This window comes from Chelonoidis abingdonii, chromosome 11 (assembly GCF_003597395.2).
Source record: "Chelonoidis abingdonii isolate Lonesome George chromosome 11, CheloAbing_2.0, whole genome shotgun sequence".
NCBI classification, from domain to species: Eukaryota; Metazoa; Chordata; order Testudines; family Testudinidae; genus Chelonoidis; species Chelonoidis abingdonii.
The window spans coordinates 44,247,192-44,263,927 of NC_133779.1; the positions used below are offsets into that span (position 1 = coordinate 44,247,192).

At 57.9% G+C, this 16,736-nt stretch overlaps 1 protein-coding gene across 8 annotated transcripts in view; it reads left to right on the forward strand.

Moving 5' to 3' along the window:
- The window catches only part of GBA1 (glucosylceramidase beta 1), a 12,075-nt gene extending 1,952 nt beyond the window's left edge, over positions 1-10,123 (forward strand). The window contains exons 2-14 of one of the 8 annotated variants that reach the window (XM_032767149.2): positions 571-724; positions 1,057-1,275; positions 1,732-1,865; positions 2,208-2,399; positions 2,504-2,650; positions 2,835-2,968; positions 3,575-3,747; positions 4,190-4,427; positions 5,863-6,087; positions 6,183-6,346; positions 7,363-7,488; positions 7,989-8,090; positions 10,011-10,123. In XM_032767149.2, coding sequence (XP_032623040.1) covers positions 1,799-1,865; positions 2,208-2,399; positions 2,504-2,650; positions 2,835-2,968; positions 3,575-3,747; positions 4,190-4,427; positions 5,863-6,087; positions 6,183-6,346; positions 7,363-7,488; positions 7,989-8,090; positions 10,011-10,017 — 1,575 coding nt within the window. In that variant the 5' untranslated portion in view covers positions 571-724; positions 1,057-1,275; positions 1,732-1,798 and the 3' untranslated portion in view covers positions 10,018-10,123. Of the gene's footprint in view, positions 1-570; positions 725-1,056; positions 1,276-1,731; positions 1,866-2,207; positions 2,400-2,503; positions 2,651-2,834; positions 2,969-3,574; positions 3,748-4,189; positions 4,428-5,862; positions 6,088-6,182; positions 6,347-7,362; positions 7,489-7,988; positions 9,811-10,010 lie in introns of those variants that run through there. The other 7 variants (XM_032767150.2, XM_075070994.1, XM_075070995.1 and 4 more) reach the window with 7 other exon arrangements.
- The last annotated feature ends 6,613 nt before the right edge of the window (positions 10,124-16,736 follow it).

Here is a 16,736-nt window from a genome sequence, read left to right on the forward strand (position 1 = left end):
AATTGCCTAGGGAGGTTGTGGAATCTCCATCTCTGGAGACATTTAAGAGTAGGTTAGATAAATGTCTATCAGGGATGGTCTAGACAGTATTTGGTCCTGCCATGAGTGCAGAGGACTGGACTCGATGACCTCTCAAGGTCCCGTCCAGTCCTAGAATCTATGAATCCCTGCCCCAAGGACCCGTGGAGACAAGCACAGAGGCCTGCAGTCAATCAGGGCTAGTGCTGGAGTTTTGATCTAGGCTCTTTCAAATTCATAACTTTAATCCTGATGTGGAATCCACAGGAAAAATAATCCCAGTAAAGGTGCAATAATTATGTGGCCTCATCCTCTCAAAATCCATCTCTTGGGGGGAAAAGGGAATTCTTGGCGGTCTAAACCAGAGTGAGTCTTGGGCTATGATAAATGACCATGCGTGTTCTCAGGGAGGGGGGTGGGGGTCATTTCCAGGCAAGAGGTGAATGTGACATTACCAGTTGTCCAGATTTTAAGTAACTTTTCTTCCCCATGTGGCCTGAACTAACCTACAGCTGGCAGGGTCAAAGATTTCTTTTTTGGTTTTATTTTCAGTGTGTTGTCCCACAGTGCTTTTTAGCTAGAGGCATCACCAAGCACTTTGCATATTCTCCACACAGTGAGTACTTCCTACTGAAATGCGCCCAGGTCCAGGGTGGAATGCAGCAGTCGTGTACCAGGAAGAACGGTGCAACAGGTGTTACAGGAAGTGAGTAATAACTCCATCCCCTGAAATTGCAGGGAATTCTAGTTTGGCAGAGTATTGCCCAAGTGGGAATTTGGCCAGGATGCCAGGGTTAATACAGGACACTGTAAGAAGTCATGCTGCAGTAGATGTAGTTTGGTATGACTGGGCATTTGCTAATCCCTCATTAAGGCTGCCATCGTAATCGAGGTCAGGTGGAACTGAGCCATTGCAAAAGATGCCTGTGTTACTGGCTAGGGAAGATTGATGGGGTCCTTATGCCAGCACCCGGCTCCTCTCTCGCCTTCTTCCCCCTGTCTCTCCCACCCATTGCTGTTCGCTCTGTGTCCTCGCAGGGTGAGTCCCATGCTGTCGTCGTCTCCTGCCCAGGTGTCTGATGGCTCCAGGGCCTTCTGATTCTCTCTGGCTGGGGCCGGCACCAATGCACAGGTCAGTGTTGTGTGGGAATGGGATGGACCTGCTCTCTGCTCCCTTGCTCTGATCATTAATGAAGTTGGTAAATATAAGACCAGATTTCTGGGGTGCCCACTACAACCACTTAAGTGCTGGGTCAGGTGGGGTTCAGGGTGAGGGGAAGGATTAGCTGGTATCCCAGAAGCAGGGGCTGCTGGATAAGAAGGGACAAAGTCAGGGTGGCTGAAGGAGGCTAGGGGAGTGGTTGGGAAGAGGCTGGGGGTGGGACGAGACTTGGGGAAATAAGATCAGATGTGGGAGGGACTGGAGCCAAGGCTCCCTTTAAAAGAGAGGCTGGGGCTGGCTGTGGAGGTGGAGGCCTTGCTGAGTCACAGCTTGGGTTTGACTGGGCGGAAGGACAGGGAGGTGAGATCGGGACAGGAGTTACCAGAGCGGCTCAGCTCCCTGACACCCTCCGCTGGCAGGTGGCCGCCTCTCTTTGTGCTGCTCCAGGAGTCCCTGTGGTGCTGGGCTCGGCTGACTGCTCCTGAGGGTGCAGTGAGTGGGAGCGAGTGACCCAGCGGCCACGACACTCACAGCCTCCATCCTGCTTTCAGGCCCAGGTGCCCAGTGCCGTGCTCGCTGGGACTGGCTGTGGGGGTGGCGCTGGGCAGGAAAGGCGCCATGTGGGCCGGGTGTGCCAGCATCATGGGCTGGTTCCTTTTCATCCAGACAGCACCCGGGGCGGCAGGTAAGTGCTTGTGATGTGTCATGTGCGTGCCCCGGGGGAGAGTTCCTCCTGGGTGCAGCCCAGCCTCTGCGCTTCTCCTCGGGATGTGAGGGGGGCGTAGTGGGGTTTTGGCTGGCGCAGGAGTCTTGGGGGTTGAGGGACCAAACGAGTGTGCTGAGAACCCTGCTGCACCTGGGATGGGTGCCTGGGACTGTGTGGGAGGGACCTCTCTCAGGGGCATCCCCAGAACTCGGAGGAATGGGATTGGTGGGGGGGAGGGGATATCCTCTCCCAGGAGGGGTGAGGAAGCCCCAAACTGTACCCAGAGCCCTGCGCCAGCCCTGTCTGTCTCCCCATCCCTAGGTAGTCGTCCCTGCAGCCCCCAGTATTTTGGCCATGACATGATGGCATGTGAGTGCAACGCCACGTATTGTGACACTCTGGACCCCGTTGTTGTCCCGGCCCTGGGCACGTACACCAAGTATGAGAGCAGCAAGATGGGCAAGCGGCTGGAGCGCAGTGAGGGGAGGTTCCAGAGCGACTCCATGGCCCCAGGTATCGGCTTGGGCACTTGGGATGGCAAGGGCAGGGCTGGCCGCTGTCCCTGGCTCTTGCTGCCAGCTGCAGGGCTCTGAGCTGGGCTGCTCTCTGCCCCGCAGATCTGTTGCTGAAGCTGGACGTGGCACAGCGGTACCAGAAAGTGAAGGGCTTTGGTGGCTCCGTCACAGACTCAGCCGCGATGAACATCCTGTCCCTGTCCAAGGAGACCCAACGCCACCTGCTCGCATCCTACTTCGCGGAGGAAGGTGAGAGCTGGGGGCTGATTTAGGGCAGGAATGTATGGAATTGACCTGCTGGTGGGGGGCCAGGCAGGCCCCAGCTCTGGGCTCATGGCTCTCAGGAGCTGCACATCCCGTGTCCCGCAGCCTGAGGCCCTCTATCCCCATGTGCAGTCATTGGGAGTTGAGTCACCTCCTTCCTGTCCCACAGGGATCGAGTACAACCTGCTCCGCATCCCCATGGCCAGCTGTGACTTCTCCACCCACCCCTACAGCTATGACGACACCCCCTACGACTACCAGCTCCTCAACTTTGGCCTGAAGGATGAGGATACAAAGCTGAAAGTGAGCAGCACTGGAGTGGGTGGGGACCCTGCTGACGGGGAAGGACCCCAGCCACAGTGAGGGGGCCCAGACAGGAAGGATGAGGCGGCCTGGCTGTGGGGAAGGGAGCCTAGCCACAGTGGGCCAACCATGGGGAGGCGTGAAGCACAAGATGGAGCAGGGAGTGGCCAGTCCCAATTTGCTCGGGTTTTCTGCTCTCCAACCAAGCTCCCAGGACCCACCTCATCTGGGGTATTTTCTGTGGCCATCATGGGCTGGGGCTGACCCCCCACCCCCCTGTGGCACTCACCTCTCAGCCATTGTTCTGAGTGTCCATCAGATGCTCCTTGGCTGCCTTGACAGCCCTGCAGGGCAGGTGTCTCCCAGCCCCTCCTGCGTGGCGAGTTGTGAGGGGAAAGTCCCATCTATGCAGAGAGTGGGGAGCGAGTGACCCAGCACCCCTGTCCTGCAGCCTTTCTGTGCTCACTTCTTGTTCTGCAGCCCTGAGCTGCCACGTGCTGCCCTCCTTAGAGGGAGCAGCCCCCAGGGGACCCATGTGTCTAGGCACATTCCTTCCTGAGACCCCGCGGCATATGGTGAGCTGGTCCTGATGCTGTGTCCCTTCAGATCCCCATTCTCCACCGAGCCGTGGCCTTGTCCAAGAAGCCACTGTCCCTGGTCGCCAGTCCCTGGTCATCCCCAGTCTGGATGAAAACTAACGGGGAGATGAAAGGGAAGGGAAGTCTGAAGGGGAAGCCGGGGGACAAATATCACAAGACCTGGGCCAACTACTTCATCAGGTAAAGGGCAGCCCGGGGCGGGGGCTCTCCTGGGAGAGGAGCTGGCAGGATCTCGGTGGGTACAGGAGGCCCTGGGCTGTGCGAGGGAAGGGGCGGGACGGGCCATTGAAGGAGTCGGTGTGAGCAGGGCCGCTGAGAGCAGATTTGGGCCCTGGTGAAAAAAATTTTTCGGGCCCCCCAGCAAGGGTGGACCGGCTAAACAGGGCCAATGAAGCCGGACCCCAGGCCCCTTCCGGACCGCTGGGCCCTGGTAATTTGTCCCACCCCCTGCCGCCTCTGTCTGCCATGGGTGTGAGCTCCTTGAGCCAGCAGAACGACAGACTGTGAGCGAGGTCTGTACAATCCATGCGAGTGGGGGGCAGGGGGACTGGTCTCTGCACCCCAGGAGGGGCACTGGGGGGCGGGGCTGGAGCTGCTAATGTTTCTCATCCCCGACCCCCAGGTTCCTGGATGAATATGCCAAGCATAACCTGACGTTCTGGGCGGTGACGGCACAGAACGAGCCCACGGCTGGGCTGATAAACAACTACCCCTTCCAGTGCCTGGGCTTCACTGCCGAGCACCAGCGGGACTTCATCGCCCAGGACCTGGGCCCGGCACTGACCAACAGCTCGCACAACGGCACCCGGCTCATCATGCTGGATGACAACAGAGTGCTGCTCCCACACTGGGCCAAAGTGGTGAGTCTGCACACTGGGGCTTGTTGCTCCTTCGCCTGTTCTGCTGGGGCTGGCTGTGCATGAGCTCTGCTCTGTGGGGAGATACCGGGTGTTGGGATTGGCCTGTGGTCTGAGCATACTCAACCGGCACGTTCCTGGCGGTGCCTGGCGTGTGCCCTGCTGGGCTTCCCGCCAGGCTGAGCAGGGTGCTCCCTCTTCCAAGGGCTGGGTGCTCTCAGGACGTACAGGGAGACCCCAGTCCTGCCAAAGCTGCTCCCATTGCCCCAGCAGCCCCGTAGTCATCCAGGGGTAGAGAGCACACTCCGGCCCCCAGAGACAGCTGCCCTGATCCTTCCTCAAGGTGCCTGCTGGGGCAGCGGGGTTCCATGTAGCTGCCTCTGATTTCCAGCCCTTTCGGCCTGGCTGTAAGCATGGAGGCTGTGCTGGCTGCCTGGCTTGGCAAGCCGCTGCTCCCAGGAGAGCTGCCAGCCCTCCCATTCATTTTTATCACAGCAGTACCTGGAGGCTGGGCTCTTCTTCGCAGTGTGGAGGAGGCTGTGCCTTAGGCAGGCAGGAGGTGACGCTGGTGGCGACCAGCAGTGGCTGCAGCAAAGCAGCTCCTGGCCCTGGGGGAGGTTTGATGGAGAATAGCAAGCCCAGCATGGGGCTCCCCCCAGCCCCCACGGGCTGCCCAACTTGGGATTCCCAAGCACACATCCGGTGCTCTCAGCCGATCTGCATGGGTGTGATGGTGCCTGGGGTCTGGGGCTGCCAGGACTCAGCAACCCAGGGCGCTGAGCTCCCAGCTCTCCGATGGTTCCTTTCTTTTGTGAGGCCCGTTTGCTCTCTGCTTGGGCTGCAAGGTCTTCTCAGTGCTGGAGGTGCTTGGCCCTATCTGCCTGTCCTCTGCTTTCGAGGATGCAACCTCTGGGTTTCCCAGGGATCGGCCGTGGTAGAGACCTGGCTGGGAACCAAGTGCCTGATGTCCAGCCTGGATGAAGCAGGGGTAAAGTTGGCTGGCCTGCCCTGGCTGTTCTCCTGGGACTCTTGGGCCCCGAGTAATCTTGGCTTCCTGGGAAGCAGCAGGGGCTTGTCCTGCTTTTTGTCCTGGCCTTCCCTCGCAATGTCTGGGTGGGCCAGCACAGAGCGGAGTGCTGAGACAGTCCTGCCAGCACCCCGCGCTGCCCTGGCCTCTGGACTTGTTCCCAGCTGCAGAGCCGTGAGCAGCTTGTGTGTCCCAGCTGGCATAGGGCCTGATCTCTCAGCATCTGCGCTGTCACTCAGGGCAGCAGAGTGCCCGGACCTGTGGTGTTGGGCAGAGCCCATCTGGAGTGTGCTCTCCAATGGGTGGTGTCGCTGGGCCCTTCTTTCTGCTGCTGTCTCCGAGGGTGTGGGTCTGGAAGGCCCTCGAAGGCCTGGGCCAGTAAGTGACTGCTCCTCCTTCCTTCCTTCCCAGATACTGGGTGACCCAAATACTGCTCGCTACATCCATGGCATCGGTGTCCACTGGTACCTGGATTTCATCGCTCCTGTAGAGGACACCTTGTTACCGACCCATGAGCTTTTCCCTGATTACTTCATCTTGGCCACAGAGGCCTGCATTGGGTCCCACTTCTGGGAGAGGGACGTTATCCTGGGCTGCTGGGATCGGGGAAACCAGTACAGCCACAGCATCCTGACGGTAAGGCGGCTCGGGTCCCCCACGCAGGCTGCCTTGGGATCATCTCCTGCCCTGTCCCCTGCCTGCAGCTGAGCATCTCTGCCATCCCCTCACAGAACCTGAACAACTTTGTCACCGGCTGGATCGACTGGAACCTAGCCCTGGACCTAGAGGGGGGGCCCAACTGGGTCCAGAACTTGGTGGATAGCCCAGTCATCGTGGACAGGAAAAAGGATCTCTTCTACAAGCAGCCCATGTTCTACCACATGGGGCATTTCAGGTGAGCTGGGACATTCCTGGTCAGGGCTGCAGAGATTATGCCCACAGCCGGCTCAGTACACGTGTGCTGGTGAGTTAACTCCCAGGGTCAAAAGAGTCACAGGTGTGTTTAAAACGCTTTTCCAGTCCAGCCCAGAAAATGAGATACCAAGAGGCCCGAGTTTTCTCCGAGGGACCTCGGTTTACTTGATTTCTTGGCCAACACCCAAACCCTTTGTTCTAAAGTTGAAAGTTTGTTAGTTTAAACACAAGGAAGAACAAGAAGTTAAGAGACATTTATACAGAAACCGAAATTGGGAAATTATGCAAAACAAACTTAATTAAAACCTTGAAAATTTTTCTCCTTTGCGAGGCAAAATCTTAGTTTTTAATTTTTAGAACAACTTTCTTTGATGGAAAGGAAAGGGTTAATGCTGGTCTGCAGAGGGTATTCACGTCTCCTGTTTCTAACAGGCAGGCAGCCTGCTGGGCGACTGGAAGCTGAGGTTCTTCCTCTTCCCCTCAGGCCCAGTATCTTTAAGAACTCCCCCCCACCAAGGGGAAAACGTGGCTGGCCTGCCTGGTTTATTCCTGCATTATTTTGCCCACCAAACATTTGACACACCAATTTTGCTTTATTAATTTTCGGTTCCACATTTCCTGTTCTTTAACCTGCATCATTTTAGCACTGCTCTTGGGTGATGCTAGGAGGCCCTTTGCATTTGGGCTTATGTGCTTTGTGTTTTTTGGGGTCTGTGCACCCACTCAGTTTAATGATTGAAAACAATATGACCTGTTTCCCGGTTCATGCTCGATCCGGCAGGGGGTTGGGTTATGCTGACACCCCAGGAAGTTGTGCAGCCTTTTTACGCTGGAGCTCACAACTGGGATAAATTTTAGGTCCAGTAATGACAGCAGTGCCCAGGGAGCCAGGCTCTTCTCCCTCTCACCTCAGGCTGCAGCCATTGGCCCAGCCTTGTCTCTGGGAGCTGTCGCTTTCCTTCCCTCTATGCTCACCGCTCCCTCTTGTCTGTGCAGCAAGTTCATCCCCGAGGGCTCGCAGCGCGTCGGGCTGATTGTCTCCAAGAAAAGCTGCAAGTGCAGCATGGAGTACGCAGCCTTCCTGCGCCCGGATGGCGCCGCCGTGGTTGTGGTCCTGAACAGGTGCGTGGCTGGGCCTGGAGTGTGGGAGCCTCGTCCAGAAAGGGAGTGGGGCAGGGGCTTAGGGAGTCAGTGCTGGGATGGAAGTTGGGAGCCCAGAGGATGGAGACTTGGAGGTAACCAGGCTACTCACTGTGCACTGCAGGAACAGTGCTGGTGGGGGCAGAGGAGGGCCAAGCCGCTGGCCTGAGCATTAGCAGGTGCCCCCAGCCCTGCAGGAGGCACGTACCCTGCTCCCATGAGCTCACAGTACAATCAAGGGGACTGGGGAACCGTGGAAGCAGCTGGCAGGGGGGCAGAGGGGAGGCACTGAACACATGGTGGGTGAGAGCTCTGTTGGTCACATTCACTGATCCTCATCCGGAGAGGGGCCTGGGAGCAGGGGGAGCTTAGCTGTGGTCCCTTCACTTTGCTCCTGCGGCCCACATGGCCCTGCAGTAGTGGAGCTGGCTCTACTGGGCAGCCATGCAGTCTGACTGACTCTGCCCCTCGCCCCCCCCCAGGTACTCCACGGACGTGCCATTCAGGATCTCAGACCCAGGCGTTGGTTTCATTGAGGCTGTGGCTCCGGCTGACTCCATCCAGACCTACCTGTGGAGACGGCAGTGAGAAGGCTCGAGGGGCCTAGGGCAGAGGAAGGTGGCGGGGTGGGGGGAGGACTTTGCATGCTGCTCTGGAGAGTCGTTCTGTGGGGCCATTCGAGGCAGGTCTGGGTGGAGCCCTCAGGGGGACAGGGAGGCCAGCGCTCACCTAGATCTGCCCCTTGCAAAGCACAGCACCTGAGCAGGGGCAGAGCTGAGCCACAAGCCTGCAGCGTGTCTAGAACCAGGTGGGCCCTACTGGACCAGGGGACAGAAGGAGCTGGACTCCCTTTGCCCCACAGGAGTGGAGAGCCACATGCTGTAACCACGATCGCTGCTGCTCTGCCAAAGAGCAGCCGTCTCTGGGCCTGCCCCCTCTGGCTGCGAGCGGTGTGGGTGCCTGTCTGAAGCTTTACATCAACTGGGAGTTAAAACCTCACTGCCTCTCCCCTCCCATGCGCTGCGTCCCTGGCTGCCCCCGCCACAGTGACACTTCCTTGGGTGCCTCTAGGGCAGGACCCGGCTTGAACCAAGGAGACCGGAACAGCTGGGTCTGGAGGGGAAACACCTGAGTATGCTGGTAAATAGTCTCCTTTATAAACCCCCTGCTGGAGGCTCAGTCCTCAGGGTGGTAAGCGAGGCCCCTGGGCCAGGACGATGGCTTCATGCGGAGATCCAATGGGCAGGTGTTGCGCAGCCACCAGGAGCCATTACCCCTGGGCTGAGCACTGCTCACTGGTCTGCCCCAGGGAGGTCCGTCTTTGGGGCGGGTGCCACAGCTGGCTCCCAACCTCCCGCTGGTTTGCTGGGCTGCCTGTTCTGCTGCCATCTGTCGGCATCTCTGGCCTTCCCCCCTCAGGCTGCAAGATATGGAATCACAGGGAGTTCCTTGAGGTTGGCCTCTCACCCCAGACAATGGCTGATAACTGGAAGAGGGGGTTGCAGACCAGAGCCCAGTCTCATTCAGCCTCTGGGCCCTGCATTCCTTGTCTCTCTGTGACAGAATCGAACTCCAGTGGGGCATGCTGGATGCTGTTCCACCCCCACCAGGCTCCCCAGGCCAGGGATTTTGCCTGGCAGAATTCATGCTGTGGATGGTGCTGTATACACTGAATAATTGTTGACTAGCAGGGGGTGTAGCGGCCCAGGGAACATGGTGCTCTGACAGCTCCTGCCCCAGGGCTGGCAGGCCTGAGGGAGAGGAAATAGGGAATGGGTGAGAGAGCATCTTTACCTTTTCTGCAAATAGCGGAGCAAGGGCCCAGCAAATTAAATTGAAAGGAAATAAATGTTCAAAGTACATAAAAAGAAATAATTTTAACAAGGTGCATAATTTACCTGTGGCACTCACTGCCACAAGATTTCACTGAGGCCAAGAGCTGATAGGATTCCAAAAAAGCATTAGCCATTTATATGGCTACTGATTAACACCCATAGTTATATTTCGAGAGGATAAAACCAAAGCTTGGACAAAATCTAACCCCTCCTGCTTTCGAGTGTGATCCAGTGACTTACTGCTCTAGAGGGGACAAGCAGACCAGTGGCCCCATGACTGAAGCGGAACCATTTTGCACGTAAGGCAGGTGCTTCACCACTGGTTTCTGTATGAGGAATACAGCATACTTTCCTCCACATTCCACCTCCTACTTTTGGAGCAAAGAATGATATTTCTGAACATTGCCAAGTAATTTGGTTGGTTACTTTGAATAAAAATTAATTTAAAATGGTTCCTTTAAGAAGTTTAGCACCTGGTGTCAGACTCTTCTGTGTGTCCTGAATGATCTTATTAATGGGATAACAGATGCTTCAGACTGCCCACTTCAGAATCCCTGAAAACTGGTGCATTGACTACAGTTGAAGACTTTTTTTGTTTTGTTTTTTTTTAAAGAAGATTAATGGTAATTTTTTGGCAGTGGTCTTCATAACTGCAAGTTTCTTCAACAGGGACTGACAACTAATCAACTTCTGCAGAGAGTTCCGTACACAGCGGCTGGCTCCCATCTCCTTTGGCTCAGTGGCAGCAAAGCTGAAAGTTCCCTCAGCAAAGATGCTATCTTTCAAAACCTGCCCTTAGGGATGCTGGTGGGGCTGAACAGCAGAGAGACTGTCAGTCCTAAAGAAACAAATGGCTTTGAAAAGCTCCTTGTTTCACCCAATCTGCTCACCAGGGAGGGGAACAGGGGAAGCTTCAGGGTGGATGTGGGCTTGCCTGCACACAGAGAAGTGTGAGGTGAACTGGGTGTGAGCAAGGGACTCGGGGGGGGGGGGGGAAGGGGCTTGTGTGCTCCGGCTACTTTGCACTGCTCCAGAGTAGGGTGCACAGCCAAAGTGCTGTGGTGAAGCTGCCCCATCAATAAAAAGTTGAAGGTTGGTGCCCCCCAGCATCACCTCGTTTGCAGTATCACTGGTAATGTGTAGTTCTCCTGGTAAGTTTGTCGTAGTAATGATGATAGAAAGCAGGGAAACCACCAGCTGCAATCTGTTGAAATGGCATTAAGCCTGTGTGTGTGTATCAGAACCTGCAAATGTTACAGGGATGTTGCAATTATCGCCAAGCTGGGCATTATAAACCCAGGAAATCCTGACGTGAAGAAAGTTAAAAGCAGTCGCCACGTGTTCCTTAAGGCTTGCGAATGCAGAATTTAAGGCTTGCAGACATCTCTAACTGCAGCCTTCAGCAACGGGATGAAACAAAGGGAGAAAATCTAATATGTCTAAATCTGTTTAATCTAAGTGGGAACTGCAAGTGTTACACAGGGATCAGTGTCTGGCTCTTGCATGATGTCGCTACAAGGCGGGCCGCACGTTTGTTTGGGTGCCGTAAGCTGGGCATTTCCAGCCCCTAATAACCATGTCTGGATTGCGTTTGTGTTTAACCTTCACTTGGCCTTTCCTGGGTTTGTGATGCTTGTGTCCCCCTAACGGTTTTAAGACACTGCCACGCACTCAACCTCACCTCCACATTCAGCTGGGACTCCTGGAATGTATGTTCTGAGGGATTTTACTGCATCCTCTGGCATGGTCCTTGACCAGCTGTAAGACTGGACCATCTGTCTGGCCAGATCTGCAGGAGGGGTTCTAGGGAGTGATCTGCCCTAAGCCCCAAAGGGCTGGAAGGGGCAAGGGTCTCATCCTCTTGGCCTGCTCCCTGCCTCTGGAGTGGGTGAAAAGCCAAAGATTTGCAAGTGTTGCCAGAGGATTTGAAGGTTACGTTGGAGAAAGTGTTGAGAAATCCTCCCTGGATTCCCCCTCACGTTCATGCAAAGCCAGGGATGTGCCCTGTCACCAGAACTGAGCAGGGAATGATCACCGAGTGGTGCGGCCTGCAAGGCAGGAGTCACCATGTCCCTGTCAGCTCTGTAGAGCAAGGCAAAGCCTGTTAGTTCCTGTCGCCCTCAGCAGCCTGCTGCACAGGTGCCAGTCTGGCTTTGCTGGCCAGCAGCCAGCGGCTCGGGCTGAATCGCCAGATGAGCAGGGCTGGTCGTGTGAGACCTGAACCTGTGGTGGCTCTGGGGGGGTGCCAGGGCCCCTGGGGTTGGCCTGAGGGGAGCAGGGAAGGTGCATACACAGACACTGAGCGTGGGCTGTTTTCTGAGCACCACAGCAGCCCTCGGGGGTGAGTTGGGGAAATGGGCACAGAGAGGTGAGAGCCCATGGCTGGGCAGTGGCCTTGGGGCCTGGAGCTACACCAGTGATGTAGGCAGGGGGTGGGGGTGCTTTGACCTTCCTGCCCCTGGTATGGTTCTGTGGGTCGGTCAGTGGCCTGCTGCCTGCCTGGCTCTGGACCGCGGAGCAGGGCCGTACACCAAGCCGCGCTTTGGAGCCATTATTAAAGTCACTTTCCTAAAGCAGAATTGCTACCCTGGGAATGGGCTGGGCCCCAAGCCCCCGTCCAGCTTCAGGGGAGACCAAGAGGCCTTCTCCCTGACTGGCCCGGCCCACTCCCCAGCCATCAGGCAGGCAGGTAGAGACAAGCTGAGGGGCTGATCACAATGCGTCTCTGAGATGGGGCTTGGCAGAGGGCTGAGGGCTCCCCTTGCCCAGGCATCTCCTTGCGGGCTGTGAGAGGTCAGGACAAGGGGCTTCTCTCTGGTGGGTCACATTCCACACGAAGCCTCCCTGGAGATTTCAGTCGTCCCCCCCGCCCCCTTCCTAGGACACGGCCTGGCTGCAGCCTGCCAGTTGGGTGCATCCTGTGCGCTGGCCTCCCTAAGGATCCCCGCGTCTGCTCTATCGTGGGCTGGTTCCTTCTCATCCAGACAGCGCCCGGGGCGGCAGGTAAGCGCTTGTGATGCGTCGTGTGTGACCCGGGGGGAGGGTCCCTCCTGGGGGCAGCTCAGCCTCTGCACTTCATCCCCAGGACCTGTGTGCTCCTGAGGAGCTGCCCCGTCAGTCCCCATCCCATGCCCGCGATGCCCACACTGCCGACATCTGTGACGTTCATGCTTTCAGTTTCCCAAACGCTCAGAGTGCAAGAGGGGTGGTCCCTAACTTGAGGCTGGAGGGACATCCAGGAAAGAGAGTAGGGATGGTGGGGGGCAAGGACCCAGAGGAAGACCAGCACATGGGAGAGAGGGGATGGGGGTTAGGATGCAGTTGGGTGTGAGCTAGCACATGGGCTACAGACAGGTGGGAGGGGCCTAGGAAAACGGGGCCAGATGGGGGGTGGGGGATAGGCCACGGGGAGGCAGAATGCTAGAGGATAAGGCAAATGGTGGGAGGGGGTTGGAGCCTGGGGCATAGGGGCACTGGGGAAGGGAGCAGACCCCAGTGGGGCAGGAGGCAGATGAGGTGAATGACAGAACCTGGGTGGCAGATGGGCAGGGACATGGGGAGAAGTGGGGGTCGGGCAGATGGCTGGGGGGAGCAGGACAAAGGTCTCTCTGGGCAGGGGCGGCTCTAGGTATTTTGCTGCCCAAGCTTGCCTGCAGGAGGTCCCCAGTCCTGCGGATTTGGCAGCACGGCTGCGGGAGGTCCCCGGTCCTGCGGATTTGGCAGCACGCCTGCGGGAGGTCCACCGAAGCCACGGGACCAGCGGACCCTCTGCAGGCAAGCCGCCAAAGGCAGTCTACCTGCTGCCTTCCCAGCGACCGGCTGAGTGCCCCCCATAGCTTGCTGCCCCAGGCATGCACTTGGCGTGCTGGTGCCTGGAGCCACCCCTGTCTCTGGGTCTCCCACAACCCTGTCTGGGCACAGCACGGGGCACTGGGTGCATCTACCTGAGGGTGAAGTCGTTCCCCGCCCCCTTTGTACGGAGCTGAACATGCAGCCCATGTCCCAGCGGGGTCTGCAGCAGCACGTGGGCCAAGGGAGGCAGGTGTTTTGATGCCAGCGCAGGGCGCTCCCAGAGTCAGGCCAGCTGCACCTTGCACAAGGACTAGCTGAGTGCAGTGTGTCGCTAGGTGGCTGCACGAGCTCTTCAGAGCATCTGGAGCCACTCACGGGGCTGAGGGGTGGGTTCTGCGCCAGCCCCTCCTGACTGGTGCCAGAGCCAGCCGGCAGGAGTAGCAGGCTCCAGGGGGCCACTTCTGGGGGAGGACACTGGTGCTGAGCCTCCTGCTGGGGCAGGTGTGTGGGGTGGCTCACATTTGGGTCAGGTTGTATGTGTCTCAAATGGAAATACAGGGAACTCCTTGGGCTCCAGGGCCCAGCGTGGCACAGCAGCCAGTAATGCAAACCAGGGCTTGGGTCTCGCTGCTTTTGGGATCTGCATTCCCTCACCGCTGGTCCTGCATTGGGCCCTGCATGCACAGACACCCCCAAGGGGCCCTGCCTGGCTGGGAGCCCCTGGGCCGGGGCAGTTTGCTGGCAGAGGTCACCTGGTGCAGAGGTGACATGCACTAGTGATGCTATAAAACAGTGACCCAGCAGGGGGCGCAGCGGCCCAGGGAGTGCATGGCCCAGCCCCTTGGCTCCCTGCCTGGGGCAGGTGAGTGCCCGGTGGGCACAGTGGGGCGATGGCTGGGGCGGGGTGGGATGCCCGCCGCTGTGAGGTGCATTGGTGGGAGGAAAGGAAGGAAGAAAGGGTCCTAAGCTGCAAAATCAAATCCAGATTCTCCCCCAGCCCCCCATGTGGGTGTCAGTGTGGCAGGGGGCTGGGCCCTCTCTCATGGTGGGGCCTAGGCAGGTTTCTGCTCGCAGACCTTGGAGCTGGAGGTCATTAGAAAATCCAGCTTTCCCAGCCCTGCCCAGCTCCTGGGGGGATGGAATGACCCAGTGAGGCCCCTGGGGGTAGGGGGGACTGTGGAACCTGGCCACAGGGCCAAGCCCCCAGCTGGAGACAGCAGCCTGTGCTCTAGCATGCTCAATGCGGATCACATCGTATTATGGGGCTGGACTCTGCCCTGTCCAGCTGGGGGCAAAGGGGGCATGGGCTGGGGGGTGGGTGAGTTTATGACTGGGATCATTTGGGGGGGATGTAGGGAGCCCCTCCCTCCCCTCCCCCCCCCCGTGATTGATGAACTCGCCACAGCTCCTCTCGCTGGGTGTCTGAGGGCGCCAGTTCAGCCAGAGCCTCCTTTCTCCAGCTGCTCCTGTGATGCTGCTCCATGAAGAGCCCAGGGGCCGGAGAAGCAGCTGGCAGCAAGGTGGTGCCAGCCGGTTGACTAAGAGCCTTGCTGGGATGTAACGTCTTGATGGCCATGGCAGCCTCAGGCAGGATGCTGGCTCTGCTAAGCTAGACACTGAACTCATGGGCTGCAAGAAAGCCTCCAAAAGGTGCGCCAGTGCCAGTAAGGCAGCAGCGTCTGGGTCTGCAGAACTGGGACCACTAGTTTGCAGAGCATGCACTGTCTGTCCCCTCTGTGGGGCTCACCCTGGTACCCTGTGCCAGCGTGTAGCCGATCTCCTATTTGTTGGCTCACCGGACGGAGCACGTGGGGAGGAGCACGGTGTGAACAGCTGCAGTGCATGCCAGCTTATTGCTGCACGGGAGAGCCATCCCCACCCACCCAAGACAGAGTGGAGCGAGCTGCATGATCATATTTTGCACCAGTGTCTGAGAGGGTGTCTCATGGGTGGAGCTTATTCTGTGGGTGGAGCTTGGAAGAGTACCACCCCCATCATCTGGCACCTGAGTGACACCCAGACAGAACCTCATACCACCCCATGCACTTGGAGCAGCCTCTTGATGGAGACTGCCAGTGTGTGACGAACTGGGAATGTTCTTAATGTTTCCTCTGAATACTCTGTGGGTGCCCTAGTTTCCCCTGTGCAGTTCTTAAGTCTCCAGTGTGCATAAACGGCCAACACTCTTGTCTCCTGGCAACAAATGGCCGGGGCCCTTCCCCCTGCAAGGGGATGGCTAAAGGTGAACAAAGAGATCAGGTGAGCTCCTGGCCTGGGAAAGAGACAAAGGCCAGAGAGGAGGGGCTGGAGGGGGTTTCAGTTTGGGGCTGGCTGGGGACGGGAAGTGAGGGCAGACATGGGGGTCTGCCTCACTGGGCGCCAGAATGGACCCAGCCGAGGGGTCCTGTTCTCTGTACCTACAAGCTCTGTTTTAGACCTTGTTCCTCTCATCTAATTAACCTCTGTGTTCCTGGCTGGCTAAGAGTCACATCTGACTGTGAAGTGGGGGTGCAGGAGCCTATGGCTTCTCCAGGACCCGCTGGGGTGGACTCGCTGTGGGAAGCGCACGAAGGGGCAGAGGATGCTGAATGCTCCAAGGAGAGACCCAGGAGGTGAAGCTGTGTGAGCTTCTTGCCCTGCAGACAGTTTGCTCCAAGGGACTAATGCGCTGTCCCTGCTCTGCCGAAGAGCCACAGAGGGAAGAGTCATAATGACCCTGAGGAGAAGCTGGGTGCAGAGGCGCCCAGACTAGCCGGGCCCCATGGAGGAGCTCGGTGCAGAGGCCCCCAGGCTAGCCAGGCCCTGCGGAGGAGCTAGGTGCAGCGGGGAACTCCAAAAAGCCCTTTGTGGAGCTGCGTGTGGGACAGGCTGCGAGTGCCGGATGTTACAGCCAGGTACAAGGCTGCATGGGATTTGCAGGGGAGCAGCAGTGGCTGGTCAGGAAGCCAGTGCATGAGGGGGCCAAGGAGAGAGACTCAGTGAGTCTGCCCTGGAAGCCTGCCAGCTCCTGTTTCCTTGAATAGATAATGAGCCAGAGAGGGCTCCCCAGCCTGCAGAGCCCTGGCTCAGCTGGACTGCCCAGGGCCCAAACCTGAACAGCTGAGCCCTGGGGTTTCTGCAGCCTTCCTCTTTCTGGCCTGCCCCAGGGAAAGCCCCTTTCCCTGAGCAATGCAGCTGAGTGATTCCTGGGAGCCACCAGGGCCTTAGTGCTGAAGCATCTACACTGTGATGCATCTGGCCTGTTGCCGGCACCTTTGGGGGACTCCAACATTGAGCCGCCACAATAATTACAAAATGCTGCTGTGGCCCAGCTGCTCTGCTGGAGCAATGCAACTGCGAGTGCCATGCCGGGAGCTCTCAAGCTGTGGAGTAGCTCTGGAGAAAGGGGGCTGGCAGCTGGGACGGGGGAACCACCAGGCTGAGGGCACAGGAAGCTCCTGGGGTCTCCTGTTCTGCTGAATCACATAAACAGGCTGCCCTGTCCCCTGCCACCTGGTGCAGAGCTCGACAGGAGCCTGTGCTGGCATCTGCTTCACATGCCAGGAGAGGTGTCAGAAAGCTGAGTCTTTGGCTGCCTGCTTTGCCCTTTAGCCTTTGCCACAC